The 17,287-nt window shown below is 28.6% G+C and overlaps 1 protein-coding gene across 3 annotated transcripts; it reads left to right on the top strand.

The window, feature by feature from the left end:
• Positions 1 to 8,405: 8,405 nt before the first annotated feature.
• LOC106333706 (probable WRKY transcription factor 10) lies at positions 8,406 to 11,508 on the top strand. Of its 3 annotated transcripts, none has more exons than XM_013772125.1 (6): positions 8,406 to 8,444; positions 8,854 to 9,259; positions 9,488 to 9,617; positions 10,390 to 10,642; positions 10,728 to 10,880; positions 11,058 to 11,508. In XM_013772125.1, the coding sequence occupies exons 2-6, from the start codon at positions 8,945 to 8,947 to the stop codon at positions 11,488 to 11,490; spliced, it is 1,284 nt and encodes a 427-aa protein (XP_013627579.1). In that variant the 5' UTR covers positions 8,406 to 8,444; positions 8,854 to 8,944; the 3' UTR covers positions 11,491 to 11,508. The 3 variants fall into 3 exon arrangements, with proteins under 3 accessions (XP_013627579.1, XP_013627578.1, XP_013627577.1); XM_013772124.1 differs by lacking the exon at positions 8,406 to 8,444 and adding an exon at positions 8,508 to 8,565 and having other exon boundaries at positions 11,058 to 11,490; XM_013772123.1 differs by lacking the exon at positions 8,406 to 8,444 and adding an exon at positions 8,508 to 8,565 and having other exon boundaries at positions 9,476 to 9,617; positions 11,058 to 11,490.
• The last annotated feature ends 5,779 nt before the right edge of the window (positions 11,509 to 17,287 follow it).

Here is a 17,287-nt window from a genome sequence, read left to right as displayed (position 1 = left end):
TAGATCGAGAAGAAAAAAATTATTCCTGTTGTTAAGTTTGTGATTTTCGCTTGGACGCCTTTTTTCTGTTCATTGGTTAACTTGTTAAGCACGGTAAGAGAAGTTCCTCATTGTAAACTTTTGTAAGTTTCGATTTTGAAAAACGGTTGGTGGATCTGTGGCGTGAAGTAATGGATCATTTTCTCACATAACTCGTTTAATATCGTTTATCCCCTGGTCTGGGAAAGTGATGAAACAAAAAACATGTAAAAAGAGTTGACTAAACTAACAAAGTGTCATTGTATTTTCCTTTGGATGTGTTTCTTTACACGCATGGTATGAACACAATCTGAATTCGCAGCCGGAGAAAAACACCACAGTGATGAAAAGTGTATGTTTGATTAAAGCCAAGAAGGGTTCTTTGAGCTGGCATTACAGTTGAGAGAACTCAAGAACGCTGTTACTTACAAAGATGTAGAGATTCAATCATTACGCCAAAAGCTTGAGCCAGACAAAGATTCCCCACGTCGGGTAGAAGTATAAAATTAACCAGTTGGAACAAGGTCAAGGACAACATGAAAGTGTGAGCATTTAGCCACCTTCTAACTTTTCGTTTGCCACTACGCCACATCAACAAGGAGTAGAGACATGAAGAGAACACCTGCAAGAACAAAGTCAAATGAGGTTAGGGCTGAAATTTGCAGTGTTGATGATAATCCGAGAACAAAGATTCCAACTATGGAAGACAAAGTTAGTGCAGATTTTGAGGCGGTGTTGGAAGAAAATCTCGAGTTCTGGATAAGATTTTAGCTAGAATGCTGCGACCGCAGGCACAAAGGCCAGAAACTTTTAATAGCTATGCCGCGACCACTCAATAACAAAATGCTGCACAGTCAAATAATGTGTGTACATGCAAACATAAACCAGAAGGTAAAAAGACTAAACATCGTCGGATCTTCTTCGCTTCCTACTTATTTCCTTGCAAAAGCTAACCGTGTGCTCATTTTAGAAGGCTTCTTTTAGTCGTCGGATCTTCTTTGCTTACTACTTAATTCCTTGTAAAGCCCAACTAACAATGCACCCATTTTAGTAGAAGTCTTTTTCTCAAGTTAACTTGAGAAAATATTTCTCTTTTTCATAATTCTTCATATCATATACCTTTAAAAATGCATACATCTCTTCAATCCAGAGCCAATTTTGCTTTGCTTCCCTCAGTTGTTTAAGTTCCTCTTTTATTTCTTTAATTTCTTCTTCTAGTTCTATTTGCAGCATAATCGTTGCTATCAGCAATGATAAGATCTCCACAGATTCCATAGTAGTCAAACCCCTACGTTTCAACTCCTCGAAAGGAGGGTGTATTCAACCATTTTTTTGGCGATTTGCATTAAAATGACAAATCCATTGTTATTCAAACATGAATTTTAAAAACTCATTTAAAATGCACTGTTACTGAACTTGACATTTCATAAAGCACTCTGAAATCTACTGTTATTGAAAATATTTTAAGTTGTGGAGTTTTAACGTTTTCAAGTGATTTTAGAGTCTTTGGATGGAGTTTCTTAGTTAAAAAAAATTAAAACTCAAATCTATTGTCTTAGGTGATAAGATATTCTAAAGTAGTTTAACGAAAATCACTTTAAACTATCCAATTGATTGAAATCATCTAAAACCTTATTAAAAATCAAATCACCTCAAACTTTAAAACTTTATATTGAATATACCCCCACCCCCAAAGAGAGTTTTCCATCGTTAATGAGACTAACAAACATTTGTGGCTTCGTTCGTTCAGCTCAGCCTCCAGTTTTTCTTCAATTTTGATATGTACATCTATATATCAGACAGTGAGAATCATTGTTAGCAACGAGGAAAAACAAAATCATTGGCTTTTTCTTACCTTTCTCTTCTCATATTGAGTAACCATGTACTTGTAAAAACTCCTCAATTACTGCAAAAAATCCGATGTAGAAGTTAGTATACGTTTATGGTTAAGAAGGGAATTAGACAGAAGAATCTGGATTTTCACTTTCTTTCTAGTGGAGACTTGTATCCTGTTATAGTCTCTTTTGGGATAAAGAGATACATTCTCGTTGTAGAAAATGCCAACTCGAGACATAAAGCTTTATGCAAAATTTTCCCCAGAAATCCTCATGTTATTGGATGTCAATTTGATCTAAAATTCAAAGCTTGTACCGGAGATTTCTTTCGAGAACTCCTGCAGAAAAGGGAACAGTTAAAACAAAGATACATTAAAACTACTTATGTGAGTAAAGAAACCATAAATACCTTGATAAAGCCCTTCTTTTTCAACCTTTCCAGGATTCTCATATACACCCGCATTGTCATATACATTGGCAAGACCATGACACATACTGTCTCATCATCTGTTTTTTGAACTACAACTTTGGTTTTGTATCTCCCCTTAACAAATTGAAATAACCACAAGTAACGGTATCTAAGGCCATAGCTCCATGTATTGATGCGTCTACAAATACATCTCTTACAGCGAGTCCTACTCCAGCTGAGATATGGTTCGCCTTATTCTCGATATATCCGGACAAAGCTTCTGGTCCGGATGGCTTTTCCGCATGCTTCTTCCAGTCACATTGGGAAACAGTCGGCCCTGCGATATGTTTGGATATCCAGGCCTTCTTTAGAACCAGATCCCTGGGCTCGATCTCAAACACAACTAACATCCGCCTCATTCCCAAATTGGCCAGCCCCAAGCAAGTATCGGAGTACCAGCCGATAGCTTTATGTAATGTCATTTATGTTACATGGAATCGGAAGCGGATACGCGGAAGCGTTATAAAGCGGGTACGTGTTGGAATCATATATATATACCAAAATTAATTTATTTGATAAAATAGTTATATATAATAGCTAGCATTAATATTATATGGTAACTAGATATGTATTATGCATAGTTGAAACTTGAAACTTCGAATGCGTGAGTTTTATAGGAGAAGACAACAATGAGAACTATATTTGGTTTGATTGAAATCACTCTCTCACTTGAAATCCTTTCAATCTCTCTCTCATTGTATATATCTTTATAAAACCACTTGCCATCATCCTTGGATGAACTACCAATGCAATAGGATGGACTGGTCTTGCTGGTATCCCAGAAATCTATGGATACTCGCAAATTCTAGTCTCATATCCATAATATACTTTCTGCCTAATTTCCAAAGAAAGTAAAGAAAGTAATGGCCTACTTTCTGCCTAATTTATGTTTGGTTTTTTCTTATAGTCCATGTAGTAACGGGTTGACAAAAAAAAAAGCCCATGTAGTAACCTTTTCGAAATATTTGATTCTTTTCAATGTTTACATAATATGCACTCAACATTGTAAGTAAGTTGTTTGGCATAAATATAGTACACATGCATGAGTATGAAAATACGCAAATGTTGCATTGAAACGAACAGAATTTACATAATATGTTCACACATGAACTCCTACAATTCCTCAGGCACTCCGAAGCCCGTATAAATTGCTCTATGGTAGTTAAAACCAGTGGCGGAGATAGAGAGGTGGTAAGGGGGGCAGCTGCCCCACATGAATTATTGGAAAACAAATTATTTTCATTGATTTTTTGAAAATTTTAGGATAAGTGTTGAAATCCTTTCTAATGCCCATCATGATTTTAAGTTCAAACATTATATTGCCCCTGGTGAATCTTTCGGCTGGCTCCGCCACTGGTTAAAACTGACATGAAAAAGCTTACGACCAATTAGAATAGAAGTTCATCGAGTTTGTGCTTCTACACTTTGGCTTGGACCCAATCTATGCACCGAGGATCATGACTTGTATAACCTCGGTCTCTTATTCATTCCTCATCTATGACTCAGTCCATGGAAAAGTAATCCCTTCCCCCGGAATTAGACAAGGCGACCCTCTCTCACCATGTATTTTCATACTATGAAGAGAAATCCTTTCCGGTCTTTGGCGGCAAGCCCAACAAAATGGACATCTAACGGGTCTGAGAGCGGGGAGACATTCACCACGTATCTATTGTTTGCCGATGACACTATGTTTTTCGTAAAAACAGACAGTGATAGTTTCCTAGCTCTTGCGGATATACTCCAAACGTAAGAGGCAGCAACGGGCCAAAACATTAATACAACTAAATCATCTATCTCATTCTCAGCAAAAACACCACAGAGGACACACCTTAGTGTTCATTATATCCACAGTATTGCTAATGAAGGAGGAGTGAGAAAGTATTTGGGCTTGACCGAACACGTTGGAAGACGTAAAAAAACTCTTCACAAGCATTGTTGATCGTATCAAACTAAAAGCAAACAGCTGGTCGTCGAAACGGCTCTTGAGTGGGGGTAAACTAGCAATGCTCAAGTCCATCTGTACTGCTATCCCATCATACACTATGATTTGCTTTCAGCTTCCTATGAGTTTATGTAAGCGAATCCGATCGACTCTTACACGATTTTGGTGGGATACAAATGAAAACGAAAGGAAGATGTCTTGGGTTTCATAGAGCAAAATCATCAATCCTAAGGCGCTCTAGGAGGCTTGGGTGTGAGAGACATACAAGCTTTTAACACAACACTCCTCGCTAAACAAGCTTGGAGAGTTGTAACTAAACCCGATTGCCTCCTATCTCGTGTCTTGAGAGGACAATACTGCATCAAGAGCTCCTTCCTGAGAACCACTCCCACTGCATCTTCATCGCATGGTTGGAAAGGAGTACTGTTGGGAAGAGACCTTTTCCTCAAAGGTTTGGGAAAAGCCATTGGTAATGGAGAAACTACGAGTGTGTGGCGTGACCCTTGGTTAACTGCACTCAAACATCTTATCTCTATTATATTATTTGAGAAGTCAGTTTTCTACGTGTCGCGTTCACATCAATTATTACAGTAGTTAATTACAAGGTTAACCTTAATGAAATAAATATATTATATGTAATTGCCATTATTATTATTATTTTTAAACTAATTTCCTTTTCTTTTATTTAAGATTTAAGTTTCCTTTTTATCTTTATTTTAACCATATATGTATATATGATAAAATTATTTACTATATTTAAAACGTAAATACAAATCCGAATTCTTAGATTTTGGTTTCATAATATTTGTGCATTTTCATACGTCAAAATAATATAATGATTTGAATTGATAAATTTTAAAAACAAAGAATTTAATTATTTTTTAAAATATTTGTATCCATGTGTGAAATTTTAAAATATTATCAGTTAATTTCATTTATACATCTCCAAATCGATAAGTTAAATGAAATATTAACCAGTTATTATGAGTTAGTTCGTTTGAAAATTATAAAAGTGCATGATATTCCAAAAGCTTATCATTAAAATTCATTTATATAACTACGAGACAATCACCATTTTTGGTTTTCTTTTTGAAGCACACCATTTTTGTTTATATACATTTTCTATTTGTTTTCCCAAATTACATATAACAAATTATATATGATTTTACAAAAATATATTTACAAATATTAGACACATAACTATATGAAGCAAACACAATTAATTAAAAAAAATACCCAATTGAGGACAAAAGTTATGATTTAGTTTAGAAGAATAAATATAATCTAATATATCTAAATGATAACGAAACCGACTATATATGTCACCTAAAATTACATGTATAAGTAAAATTATATTATCTAAAGTAATATTTAATTATGTACATAAATTATAAATAGATTTAAAATTTATAATTAAATCAATTATTATAATTTATTTACGTAAATATTTAAGCCCGTGCATATGTACGGGAAAATCACATAGTAGTAACATATCAATAAGTGATTTGTAAAAAAATTGCTTATTTATGAATTCTGTATGAAAATATGTATGTTATTGATCTTATAAGCATATACACCTGTGATGAAAAAGCCTCAGCTTTCTCTCTCTTCGAAAAATTCACAATTCATAGATAACAATTCAAATTAGTTCAGTTTTTTTTGGTATATTGGATTGTATTTATCTTTTAATCATAATTTATTTTCTTTTTGAATAAATTACAATCCTAGTATTTTCTAAATATATTTTATAATAATTTGTATAATTTTAATATATGTTATTTCAGAAAAAAGAACTAAAAGTACTAATGTTATTAGAGTTGCATGTTAAAAACCCATACACATATTTAAATATTCATAAAATAGTTACAATGTTTTGCTTTCACTTTTTAGAAAATTTAAAATAGTTTATAATTTATATATATGAAAATCATATAGATTTTCTTTATAAACATTATATTGTTATCTTACTTTAACATATATTTTTGGTATAAGAATTCATAATGAATTGCAACAATTCCTCTAAATTGAGCTAACTATTTTTCTTAGCTTTGCTTATTTATGACTTTTGTATGAAAATATGTATGTTATTGATCTTATAAGCTTATACAACTGTGATGAAAAATCCTCAGCTTTCCCTCTCTTCAAAAAATTCACATTTCATAGATAACAATTCAAATTATTTCAGTTTTTTTTTGTATATTGGATTGTATTTATCTTTGAATCTTTTTTTTTTTCGTTTTGAATAAATTACAATCATAGTATTTTCTAAATATATTTTATAATAATTTTTATAATTTTAATATATGTTGTTTCATAAAAAAACTAAAAAACTAATGTTATTAGAGTTGCATTAGCCAATATAACCAGTAGTATTCTAAAAACCCGTACACAAATTTAAATTGTCATAAAATAGATAAATCACAATGTTTTGCTTTCACCTTTTAGAAAATTTTAAATAGGTTATAATTTATATGTATTAAAATTATATAGATTTTCTTTATAAACATTATATTGTAATCTTACTTTAACATATATTTTTGTTATAAAAATTCATATTGAATTGAAACAATTCCTATAAATTGAACTAACTATTTTTCTTAGTTTAATTAGGCCAAAATATGCATAAGTTTGTTCTTTTCATTCAATTTGGTTCTTCTTTAATCTATATTAATTTGTAAGTATATATTTGTAAACATTAATGTGATTTTTTTTTATAAACCACTTGATAATGTGATATCATGAAAAAAATAATATGTTTAACTTTATATATATACCTTGTCTACAAAATATAGAATATATTCCTGAGTCCTAAATTCCTAATACTTACTTAGTTTGTGGGTGATGGTATAATCTATAACTCTGACTACATTTGCCTTTAAATTTTTTATGTATTTATCATATTCCTCGGTCAACATTGTCTATATATGTTATTGACTCTTAAGTAAAAAATATAATAATATATAGAAATAATAATTCCTAAAGATATTTCCACACTTGTGGTTAACCAATAAAACATACAAATATTTTGAAACCGAACCAAAAATTAACCAAAAATGTTTTGGTTTACAAGGTCAAGATCAAGCGGTCGAAATATGATCACTTTTTGTTATCGCTTCTTGAGAAACTAACCATTCGATCAAAAACTAACTAAAATATATATGCCGTAGAATTTTTTCCTTATAAAAAGTTTTGTTTTTAACTATTAAAAATATAAAATTATCGTGATACGCAAATTAGTATAGCTTGGTATATAACATCTACTAATTTGATGTTTCAGTTACAGTAAATTTATTATAAACTATAATTTAATATTGTGGGAGACGGATTTGACATCTTTTAACTTGTCTTAACTGAAATTAACAAATTGAAAACAAAAAAAATCTCTAGAATGAATGAAACCCATAAAGTAAGCAAAATCTATTGAAAATTAATAAACGTACGTGCAACTAAATAAAAATAAATAAATAAATTCAAAAATGCCTCGGGGGTATTATTCAATCAATGATTTAAAATCAATTGTCAAGTTTTGCAATCAATTAAACTTTATTTAAACTTATTTTTTAGTTAATGAATTCTAAAACTTTGCAGTATAATTTGGATTTAGATTTGAATTCTAAAATCTCTACAGTATAAACTATAAAAAATTTATTGTCTAAATGGATCGTCTAATAGTTGAATTCACTATTTTATGAAAATCGTCGAATTTAGATTTAGTTAACGATAAATAATCTCTAAAATATTTTAATCATTAACTAAAATATTTATTATATAGTAAACACAGTTGTGTTAAAAGAAATTATTTTAAGCATCTTTATATTTAAATTAGTAAAATATAATATAATATAATATACTGAATTTATATTTAACAAAAATAATATTCTTAATTCTCTTGATATATTTTCAAATACAGGAAAAACCGGATCTTATTTCTTCATTAGTTTTTGTTATTGTTTTGATAAAACCGAACCGATGTATACACCTCTCATAAAACCAGAAAGAAAGAAAGAAAAAAAAAATAGAAATCTCTTTTGACATTTTGGATGAAGAAAGTTTGACCATATAAATTGTTACCAAAATAAAATTGTTGAATTTTACTATAAGAACACCAACTCTCTCCTATGCAGCACACATATCTGTTCCTTTTCATCATAATTTTCAGCTAGCTTTCTCTGAAGAAAAGGTTTCTTCTTTACATCTATATGTTTTTTTTTTTTGTCAAACTTTCATTTATATTGATTGAAGAGAGGATACTAGATCACTGTACAAGGGGTTAAACAACCATGCATGGATACAATTCCGAAGTATGATAAATAAGATTTGGACTACTTTAGCTACTAAATGGGCTGGTTCACGTTCTTCTTCTAGTATAGTTAAACAAACAATTTTTTTAATTTTTGACTCCAGACATAAATATCTTTATGTTTTCGATGACAACATTCCAGCATGATCTATTAACAACTTTGTCTCCTTAAAAAATGGTTGATCTTTACATCTATATGTAACTAAGTAAACTATATATTCAATAATGAGTGATTGTGTGTGTTTGACTCCAGACATAAATATCTTAATGCATGTTCTTTTTGTTTTAGTCTGTGTGTGTTTCTTGACATCTCAGGGTTTTCTCCCCCAAAATTGAGTGATTGGAGTGGAAACTCCATAGAAATTTGGAATCCCCCCAAAATGAGTGATTGCGATGGAATAGTACGAGCGATGCTGGAGCAAACCGACAATGGTCTTAATTCGATCAGCCAGATCTTCCCTAAAACCAACTTATCCACTGATCATCAGTCCGAACAAAGATCTAGTCTCGGCGAAAGAGTATCTTCAAGAATAGGATTTAATGTTCCACCGCTCGAGACAGAGAACATCATGAGTCCATTTGCTGTTTCTAGAAGCCAGACTAATGTCCCTTCTCCTCTCATCGCAGTCTCTCCAGGATTTAGCCCATCTGCACTGTTGCAGTCTCCAAAAAAGTTCTCTAATTCTTTTTCACAGGTAAATAACAATGCCATATATATAAAGATATCAGAAATAGTTGAACGAATATATAGTTGAACAAATATTTTGGAATATAATTCAGTATATTATTTTTAATACGATTAGGTCTTAAAAATATAAAAAGTAGATGTTATATATCGGCAAACATAGAATCTATCACTTTGTTTTTTTGTTCACCTATGATATTTATCATACTTAAAAAAAATGTTTTAGCATATCATTCAGTCTCCAGTCGCCAATGACGGGCCTCCGGAGATGGTGGAAAGTTCTGGTGGCGACTATGCAACCACGATGATATTCAACAACGATGTTCCTCATCAACCGATGAACTTTGATCATATGCCTCATCATGAAGGTTATAGAGTTGCTTGTTCTCATGTTTAGCTCCCATTTTCTCGTTTTTTCTTGGGGTGGGCAGAAAATTCGAACCAAACCAAACTGACCCAAACCAATCCAAAGTTTATGTCTAAACCATTTGATTCAAGATTTTATCAACCCAAATATATCGATTTGGTTTGGTTTTACAACCAAACCAAACGAAAACACAAAGCAATTTTTAATTAGATTAATTTAATATACTAATAATATTAAGATTTAATATATTTAACTGTTTAACCTATACAACTAAACATAATTTTATATATTTTAATATAGAATAAACACAAATAAAAGTAAAATAAAAAAATATGAATCTCATACATTAACATTAAACCCGAAAAATACTAATGATATTTATTTTAGGTTTGAAGATAATAATATAAAATTATTGAATTGTATATTTTACATTTTTATTGTGATGTTTGGTTTTACATTTAAATACAAAGAAAATAATGATTTAGTGTCAAATGATGATTTGTTTATGTTTTTATAAATTATATTTTTGTAACTGAACTAGGACAAAACTAAAAAATAACCTCAATTGAACTGAAAGAACATAAATAAAACCAAATTAAACCGAACCGAACACAAACCAAACCAAACTAATTTGGGTTGACTCTGGTTATAGTTTTCTTAGACCCAAATAAACCAAATCGAACCGAACCCCAACCGAACCATAACTAAACCGAAATGCCCACCCTACTTTTTTTTTTCTTATATTTATCAGTTCTTTTCTACATGTGAAACAGGCTTTTATGATATTCCAACCGAAGAGTCTGTTTATGTCCCATCTCATGAATCTCATGCTGATCTCATTGGTGCTCCTTTAGTCACTTCTTTTGAATCTGATGAAGTTGCCAATGAAACCGATATCATGAACATCATCTCCCTCGACAGCGAGGACGAGGACGAAGATTACAAGGAGGACGAAGAATACAAGGAAGACGAAAATGTAGATGAAGAAGATGACAGTGTTGATGAGCTTCCACCTCGAAAGAGAAGGTCCCGAGTTAACTAAGAATACAAGTAATACTAATCTAGCATTTTAACCAAATTAACCTGAATTACACAATTAATTCTCTTGCAGGAAATATGAGGTATCAGACATGTTCGGAGCCAAAAGATCAAGAAAGGACGAAAGGGTTATACTTCGGATGGAATGCGAAGAAGACAATCCTGACGATGGTTATCAGTGGAGAAAATACGGTCGGAAAATTGTCAATGGGAATTCAAATCCGAGGTCATCATCTTTTTCAAATATATATGATATGTGGTGCATTCGTGGAAAACTCTTAAAGCATGAGAACTGTTCACTCCAAAATTAGTCCGGCATTTGGAAAAACCTAGATATTCGATGCTAAATCTAAACACACACATATATATATATATTTGATTATGGTATAAATGGTTTTCACAGGAGTTACTACAAATGCACATACGGTGGGTGCAATGTGAAGAAACATGTGGAGAGAGGAGCAGATGATGTGAAGTTACTGGTAGTCACATACGATGGGAAACACAATCACCCAATACCAACTGGACGCAGTAGCAATAGATCCGGTCCAAGGAACCGTTCCGGCTTTTCAGTGTCTCAAACCCCTCGGTTAGGCAGGCTTCCTTCTTCCTCTTCGGCCTGTCAGTATTGCTATTCTTCTTTGGAGCCACACCCTGATATGGCACTGCTCTATATGACTGGACTCTCTAAGCTGCAGAGTTTTCCGGTTAACCATAATCATGGTTTTATGTACCGGCATGATGAACCGATTATTGATCGTGTGATACCCGACCGTACAGAGGTGTACAATGGGATGAAGGATCGACTATTGCCTAACTTTGGTTTCAACTTTTAGATTGCAAACTTTAACATACAAATAATAAAAAGATGCAAACCCTTTTTTATATCCTTATCAGATATACAATCATGTAGAAGATACACAAAATCTTGTATTCATCCCCTTTCATTATGATTTTTACTGCATATTACTCTTTGAGTTGATCTATTAATTCAACAGTTGGAAATGGTTATTCCAGATAAGTACAAACAAAACATTCTATTATGTGTTTTATATTCACAATGGAGTTCATATTTATTTTTCTCTTAACACTTCAAAAGTATTCAGATAATATTAGTAAAATCATATCTAAAACTACATTTAATTCTATGAAACATATTTTGTATACACTAAATAATATAATAAGACAATATAAAAGTAGAATTTCTAAAATTTAATTAATGTATATAAGGTAAAACTAATGTTTTATTTTATAAAAATAGAAAATTCTAAAAATGAATTTTTTTAAATTAAAAAATCTATAAATTAATAAAATATCACAATCCCAAACAATATTAATTTATAGAAATTTTTGTCCAATTTCTCTTATTTATATGATTTTCCGCTAACTTACTATCTTTTTTTCTTGTAAAAACATATGTTAACCGCTGACAAAAAAACATATGTTAACCGATACTCATTAAATTAAACTAGAAGTTTAGAAAAAAGTTTGAAGCTAGAAGCATTTGCAAGTGAAGTTTCTTATCCTGTTTTTTAATAATAAAATAATTTAAAAAATTAGAAAGCGGGAGCGAAAGGGTAGAAAAATGGAGAAGATTTTATTATATATATATATATGTATATAAACTCTCTTACGAGAGACTCATAAACATGTGTCAACTTGCAATTGATTTTATATTTAAGTTTATTTACTTAATAAAATTATATTATTATTATTGATGCTTTAAGTCTACTCTTAAATTTTTATTATACAATAGTTTCTCCTATGCATTAAACTCCAAAATAGTATACCTACATATAGTTCTTTTTTTTAATTAGCATGTGATATTTAGATCATCGTAACATGATGTTAGAACGTCCAACTAATCATATGAAATCAATGTTTTTGTTTTTAAAGAAATCAATTTTTTTTTGGAGAAAGAATCAATGTCTTTTTGACAAGAATTTTGGCAAATCCATCAGATATAAAGATATGAGCCAATGTGCAATAAATTGTTCTCCTGGAAAATCACCAGGGAAAAAGAATCTAATAGGGGGTTAATGGGAGCAAAAATTGTGTAAAATTTTGAATTTTAAAAGTCGATGATTTTTAAAGTTATATGTATTAAGAAAATATGTATAGGCTGACTTACAAAATTTGATCATAACTTTTCTAGATTACTACTTCATGAATTTATATTATTTTTTTCAATCATTTACTTTGTAAATTAAATATATGGCTGAAAAATTTCTTTGGATGATCCTAACAAGTTTTTTTTATCACAAATATAAAATATTTCAAAAAATTTATAAAAAATCAAATTCCAAAGTGTATAATTTGAAAACTCTATATTTTTTTATTGAATGAGAAAAACAATAAAAAATAATTATACATTCAAAAGGTAATTATATAAAATGTATTTAATTATGATTTTAGACATATAATTTGGAATGAAGGTGCAAAAGACATTTGGCAAGAATGATTATTTTGTTTTCTAGACTTTTCTGTTACATAGATTTTATAAATCTTATGGATACACATGATATTTTGAAAGTTATGTTTTATGAGTAAAAATGATTTTGATTAACAAAAGATTTTAATCGATTTTCAAAATTCTCTAACTAATAACGAGCGATTTTATTAAGATTGTTAAAATGAATGAGTCAATACTATATAATCTCAAAATTTCCTAATTCGGTGAAAATTCATTTGCCAATAACCCCTAAGCTTTATCAAAGAACAAATATCCAAAATACATTCCTAAATCGTAATACTTATCTAGTACGTGGCTGTGGGCTTGTCAATGTTCTTTTTTTTTTTTTTGTGTGGCCAATGGTCTAATCGTTATATATGTGTATATATGACTATATTTTTGCATTTGCCATATTCTTTGGTCAACATTTTTGTTCCTGTTTCCACATTTGTGTTGACCACAGAAAATACAATTCTTTTCGAAACTTAACCAAAAATTAACCAGAATATTTTTGGTTTACAAGGTCACGACCAAATTGGTGTAAGATTATTATGTCTGTATATACGGACAAAACACGTAGTTATTAGTAAACATAAATCAACGTGATGTTAGCTATATACAGTAAAAACTCTATAAACTAATAATTTTAGAATTATGATAATTTATTTATTTATAAAATTATTAATTTTTAAAAAATTTCATTTTCTAGATTTATAGTTTTGGAATATTTCTTTAAAGGCTAAAAGTATTTTATTTCACAATATTATATATATTATTTAAACTTTAAAAATTTGAATTTTTTTAAATTATATTATTTGATATATTTTATGTATGTTAAATATGTATGGTAAAATTTATGTTTTATATGTAATTAGATAAAGTGACACCAAAATATTGAAAATGAAAATTAAAATTAGAGATTAATTCATTTTGAATACAAACAAACAATAAAATGCTTTATTTATAATATATATATAGGGTAATTATTAATTTATGATTTTAATGGGACAATATATTTAGTTAATATTATTTAAAATATTATCATCTTATTATCTTATCGAATTATGTCATATTTTATACTAGTCCAACTTAAGACCAGGACTATTTATTAATTTATAGTGTTTATTAATTTTACGAGTATTAGTTTATAGAGTTTATTATATAATGTAAAAATAGTTAATCTTTACTTACAAAACTGCATAATCTAAACTGATTTAAATGTACGCATAATCTTGGCTAATTTTTACAAATTAACTATTAATAAAATAATATTATGGTGATATACTATCTAGCTTAATCTGTTATATCTATACTATTATTTAAGAAGTGACTTTTCTAATTTTTTCAACTTCTCTACGATTTTAGATATCTTATATATTAAAACAAAAATCACAACCCTGATTCATGTGTTATTTGTTTTTTAAAAATAGACCTAATAGACCTATTCCTAGAAAGCCATGTTACATTTAATTTCTAATCTTATCATTTAAATTTTGGGCATAACAGAATTTTTTATTGGGCTATCAATAATTGGATTTAAATAATAGATGATCCATTGGATTTATAGATAGTATAAATTAAATATATATAATTTAATATTATAATACTATACCTCCATATGTTAATTATTTAAATACTTGTTGATGTTAACTTTTAAAATTATAAATTTTTTTTTAAATAACAAAAATCATATTATCTAACAATGATTAATATTTACTACCTTAAACCAATGAAAACAAATTTAAAACTATATAGTTTATTTTAAAAACTAAACAAAAACTAAATGTTTAATTATTTACTCGATAATATAAATCTATGAAGCGAAAATCTTAATTTTTTAAAAACTTTCTAAATTTGTGAAATGTTACACTATCTTTGAATATGACAATAAAACAATATTTTACTAATCTTTATATATATAATTACGATTTTAATAATAAAATAATAATCCGAAAATATATATATATAGAAGAAGATACAAATACATGTGAAAGTTTGAAACAATCTATTTAATTAAAAAAATATACCGTAAACTTATTATGTTTTAAAAATTGATAGACACATATATATTATAATATATACCAATTTAGAATTGAAAACAAAATGTTTATATAAAAATAAATGAAAACAAAAACCCGCGCGGTTGCACGGATCGAGATCTAATTTTTGTTTATTTTTCATGTTTTTCTGGAGGAGAATATTTTCTCATTCGAACCCTCTCGGTAAACATTATAGTGGTTGATATCGTTTATAACCTTAAAGAAAGAAATATATAAATTAACTATAAAATAAAAACAAATCTCTCACGTTAAAATTTATAATTGTTAATATCGTTTATACCCTTAATAAATAAAAAATATAAGTTAGCTATGAAATAAAAATAAATTTAAATTATTGTGATTCGATAAGTGATTAAAATTAATAATAATAATTATTATCCAAAATCTAAAGATAATTCCTCTAAATATATTGTATTGTTATGGATATGTAAGTACTCAAACAGAAAACCCATCTATGATGTTACACTATCTTAGGATATACCAACTCTACTATCTTAAAAATGTGCATCTTCTATTTTAGTACATATTTATGTCATCATAAATTATAATAACAATCATAACAATTTCTCTCTATATTTTCTGATTTTGTTGATATATCATATTCTCCATGATTTTAAGATAATTAATTAGTTTGACTAATATTATTATTTCAAATTTTATTTTAGTATTTATATTTATCATGATATTTTAGATAATTAATAAACATTTATACATATAGATTAACATATATTTAAGATAATTAATAAACATATATATATATATATAATTTAATATATATATACTTATCATGATATTTAGAATATTTAATTAATAAATAGATATTAACAATAGAGATTAACAACTTGGACAGATAATTCATAATTAAGTATATCTTATATTGAGTTTATAATTTTATGACTAGTATTATAGCCACTTTCTCTGATTCTAATTGAAAATATTGATCTCAACACAAATTAATACAATATTAAAGTTAAGATTAAAGGTGAAACAACATTGAAAATAGATGTCATAAAATTAAAAAATCATATTCCTAACCTAAAATAATTAAGTTGTATTTGTATATCACGAACATCAAATTATTTTTTGATCCGTAAAATCACAAATGTTGTAAAAACAAAATATCTAAAACCAAAATAGTAAATATGATATAAAAGACAAAATGAAAATATTAAAAACATATTAAAGCATGAAAAACTAGGATAAAACATCAAATAATATTAAACTTTTTAAAAATACTAAACATGATATAAATATAATCTAAGAAATACAAAGTTAATGTTTTATAATTTATTTTTTTTTTTGCCTTTGTCTCACTGTTTTTAAAATCTAAATTATAGTGAATATATATGTTTATTAGGTATTTTTATTTGTTGATGTTTTATGAATTGTGATTGTTTATAATCTTTTCAATGCCATTGAATTTTTTGTAGTCTACAAATACAATAAGTGTTTAATTTCAAATCCAAGTTTCCTAATTTGATAATACTACAGAAAAGGTTTTCACTACTACAAGAAAACATAATCTTAACGAGGGCGGTTTTCCTCGTGACTTCGTCGTAAAAGAGGCTTTACGACGAATTAGCGAGGAAACACGTTTGCTCGTTACTCATCCGTCGTAACAGATATTTCCTCGCCAATTCGTGGTAACTTAGCGAGGACAATATTTCGTTGTAAAGACGAAGCACATCATTTCGTCGTAAAGACCACGTAAATATTCCACGTAAGGAGGTCGCTATATTTCCTCGTAAATACCTCGAAACGAGTTCCTCGTAAACTACACGTAAATACCTTGAAAGTGTTTCCTCGCAAAATACACGTAACTCCCACAAAAGTATTTCCTCGTAAAATACTCGTTTATTATTTCTCGTCATTTCCTCGTAAGGTTTCCACGTAAATAGGTCGTACATTAGCTATGAATTTACCTCTTTTTATTATTTTACAGAATTAAAAAATATAATTAAAAAATAACTAAAATTATTTAATTTATTAATAAAATTATAATTTAAAATAAAAATAAATCAATACGAAAATATTTTATATACAAATAAGTTTTGAATTTATAATACAACAACTGGAAAAAAAACTAAGGGTCGTTCATCGCCTGGTAGAATTCATCACTCA

Source organism: Brassica oleracea, chromosome C3, assembly GCF_000695525.1.
Source record: "Brassica oleracea var. oleracea cultivar TO1000 chromosome C3, BOL, whole genome shotgun sequence".
Classification (NCBI taxonomy): Eukaryota; Viridiplantae; Streptophyta; class Magnoliopsida; order Brassicales; family Brassicaceae; genus Brassica; species Brassica oleracea.
Note: the sequence above shows the minus strand (reverse complement) of the source record. Positions and strands in the feature narration are given on the sequence as shown.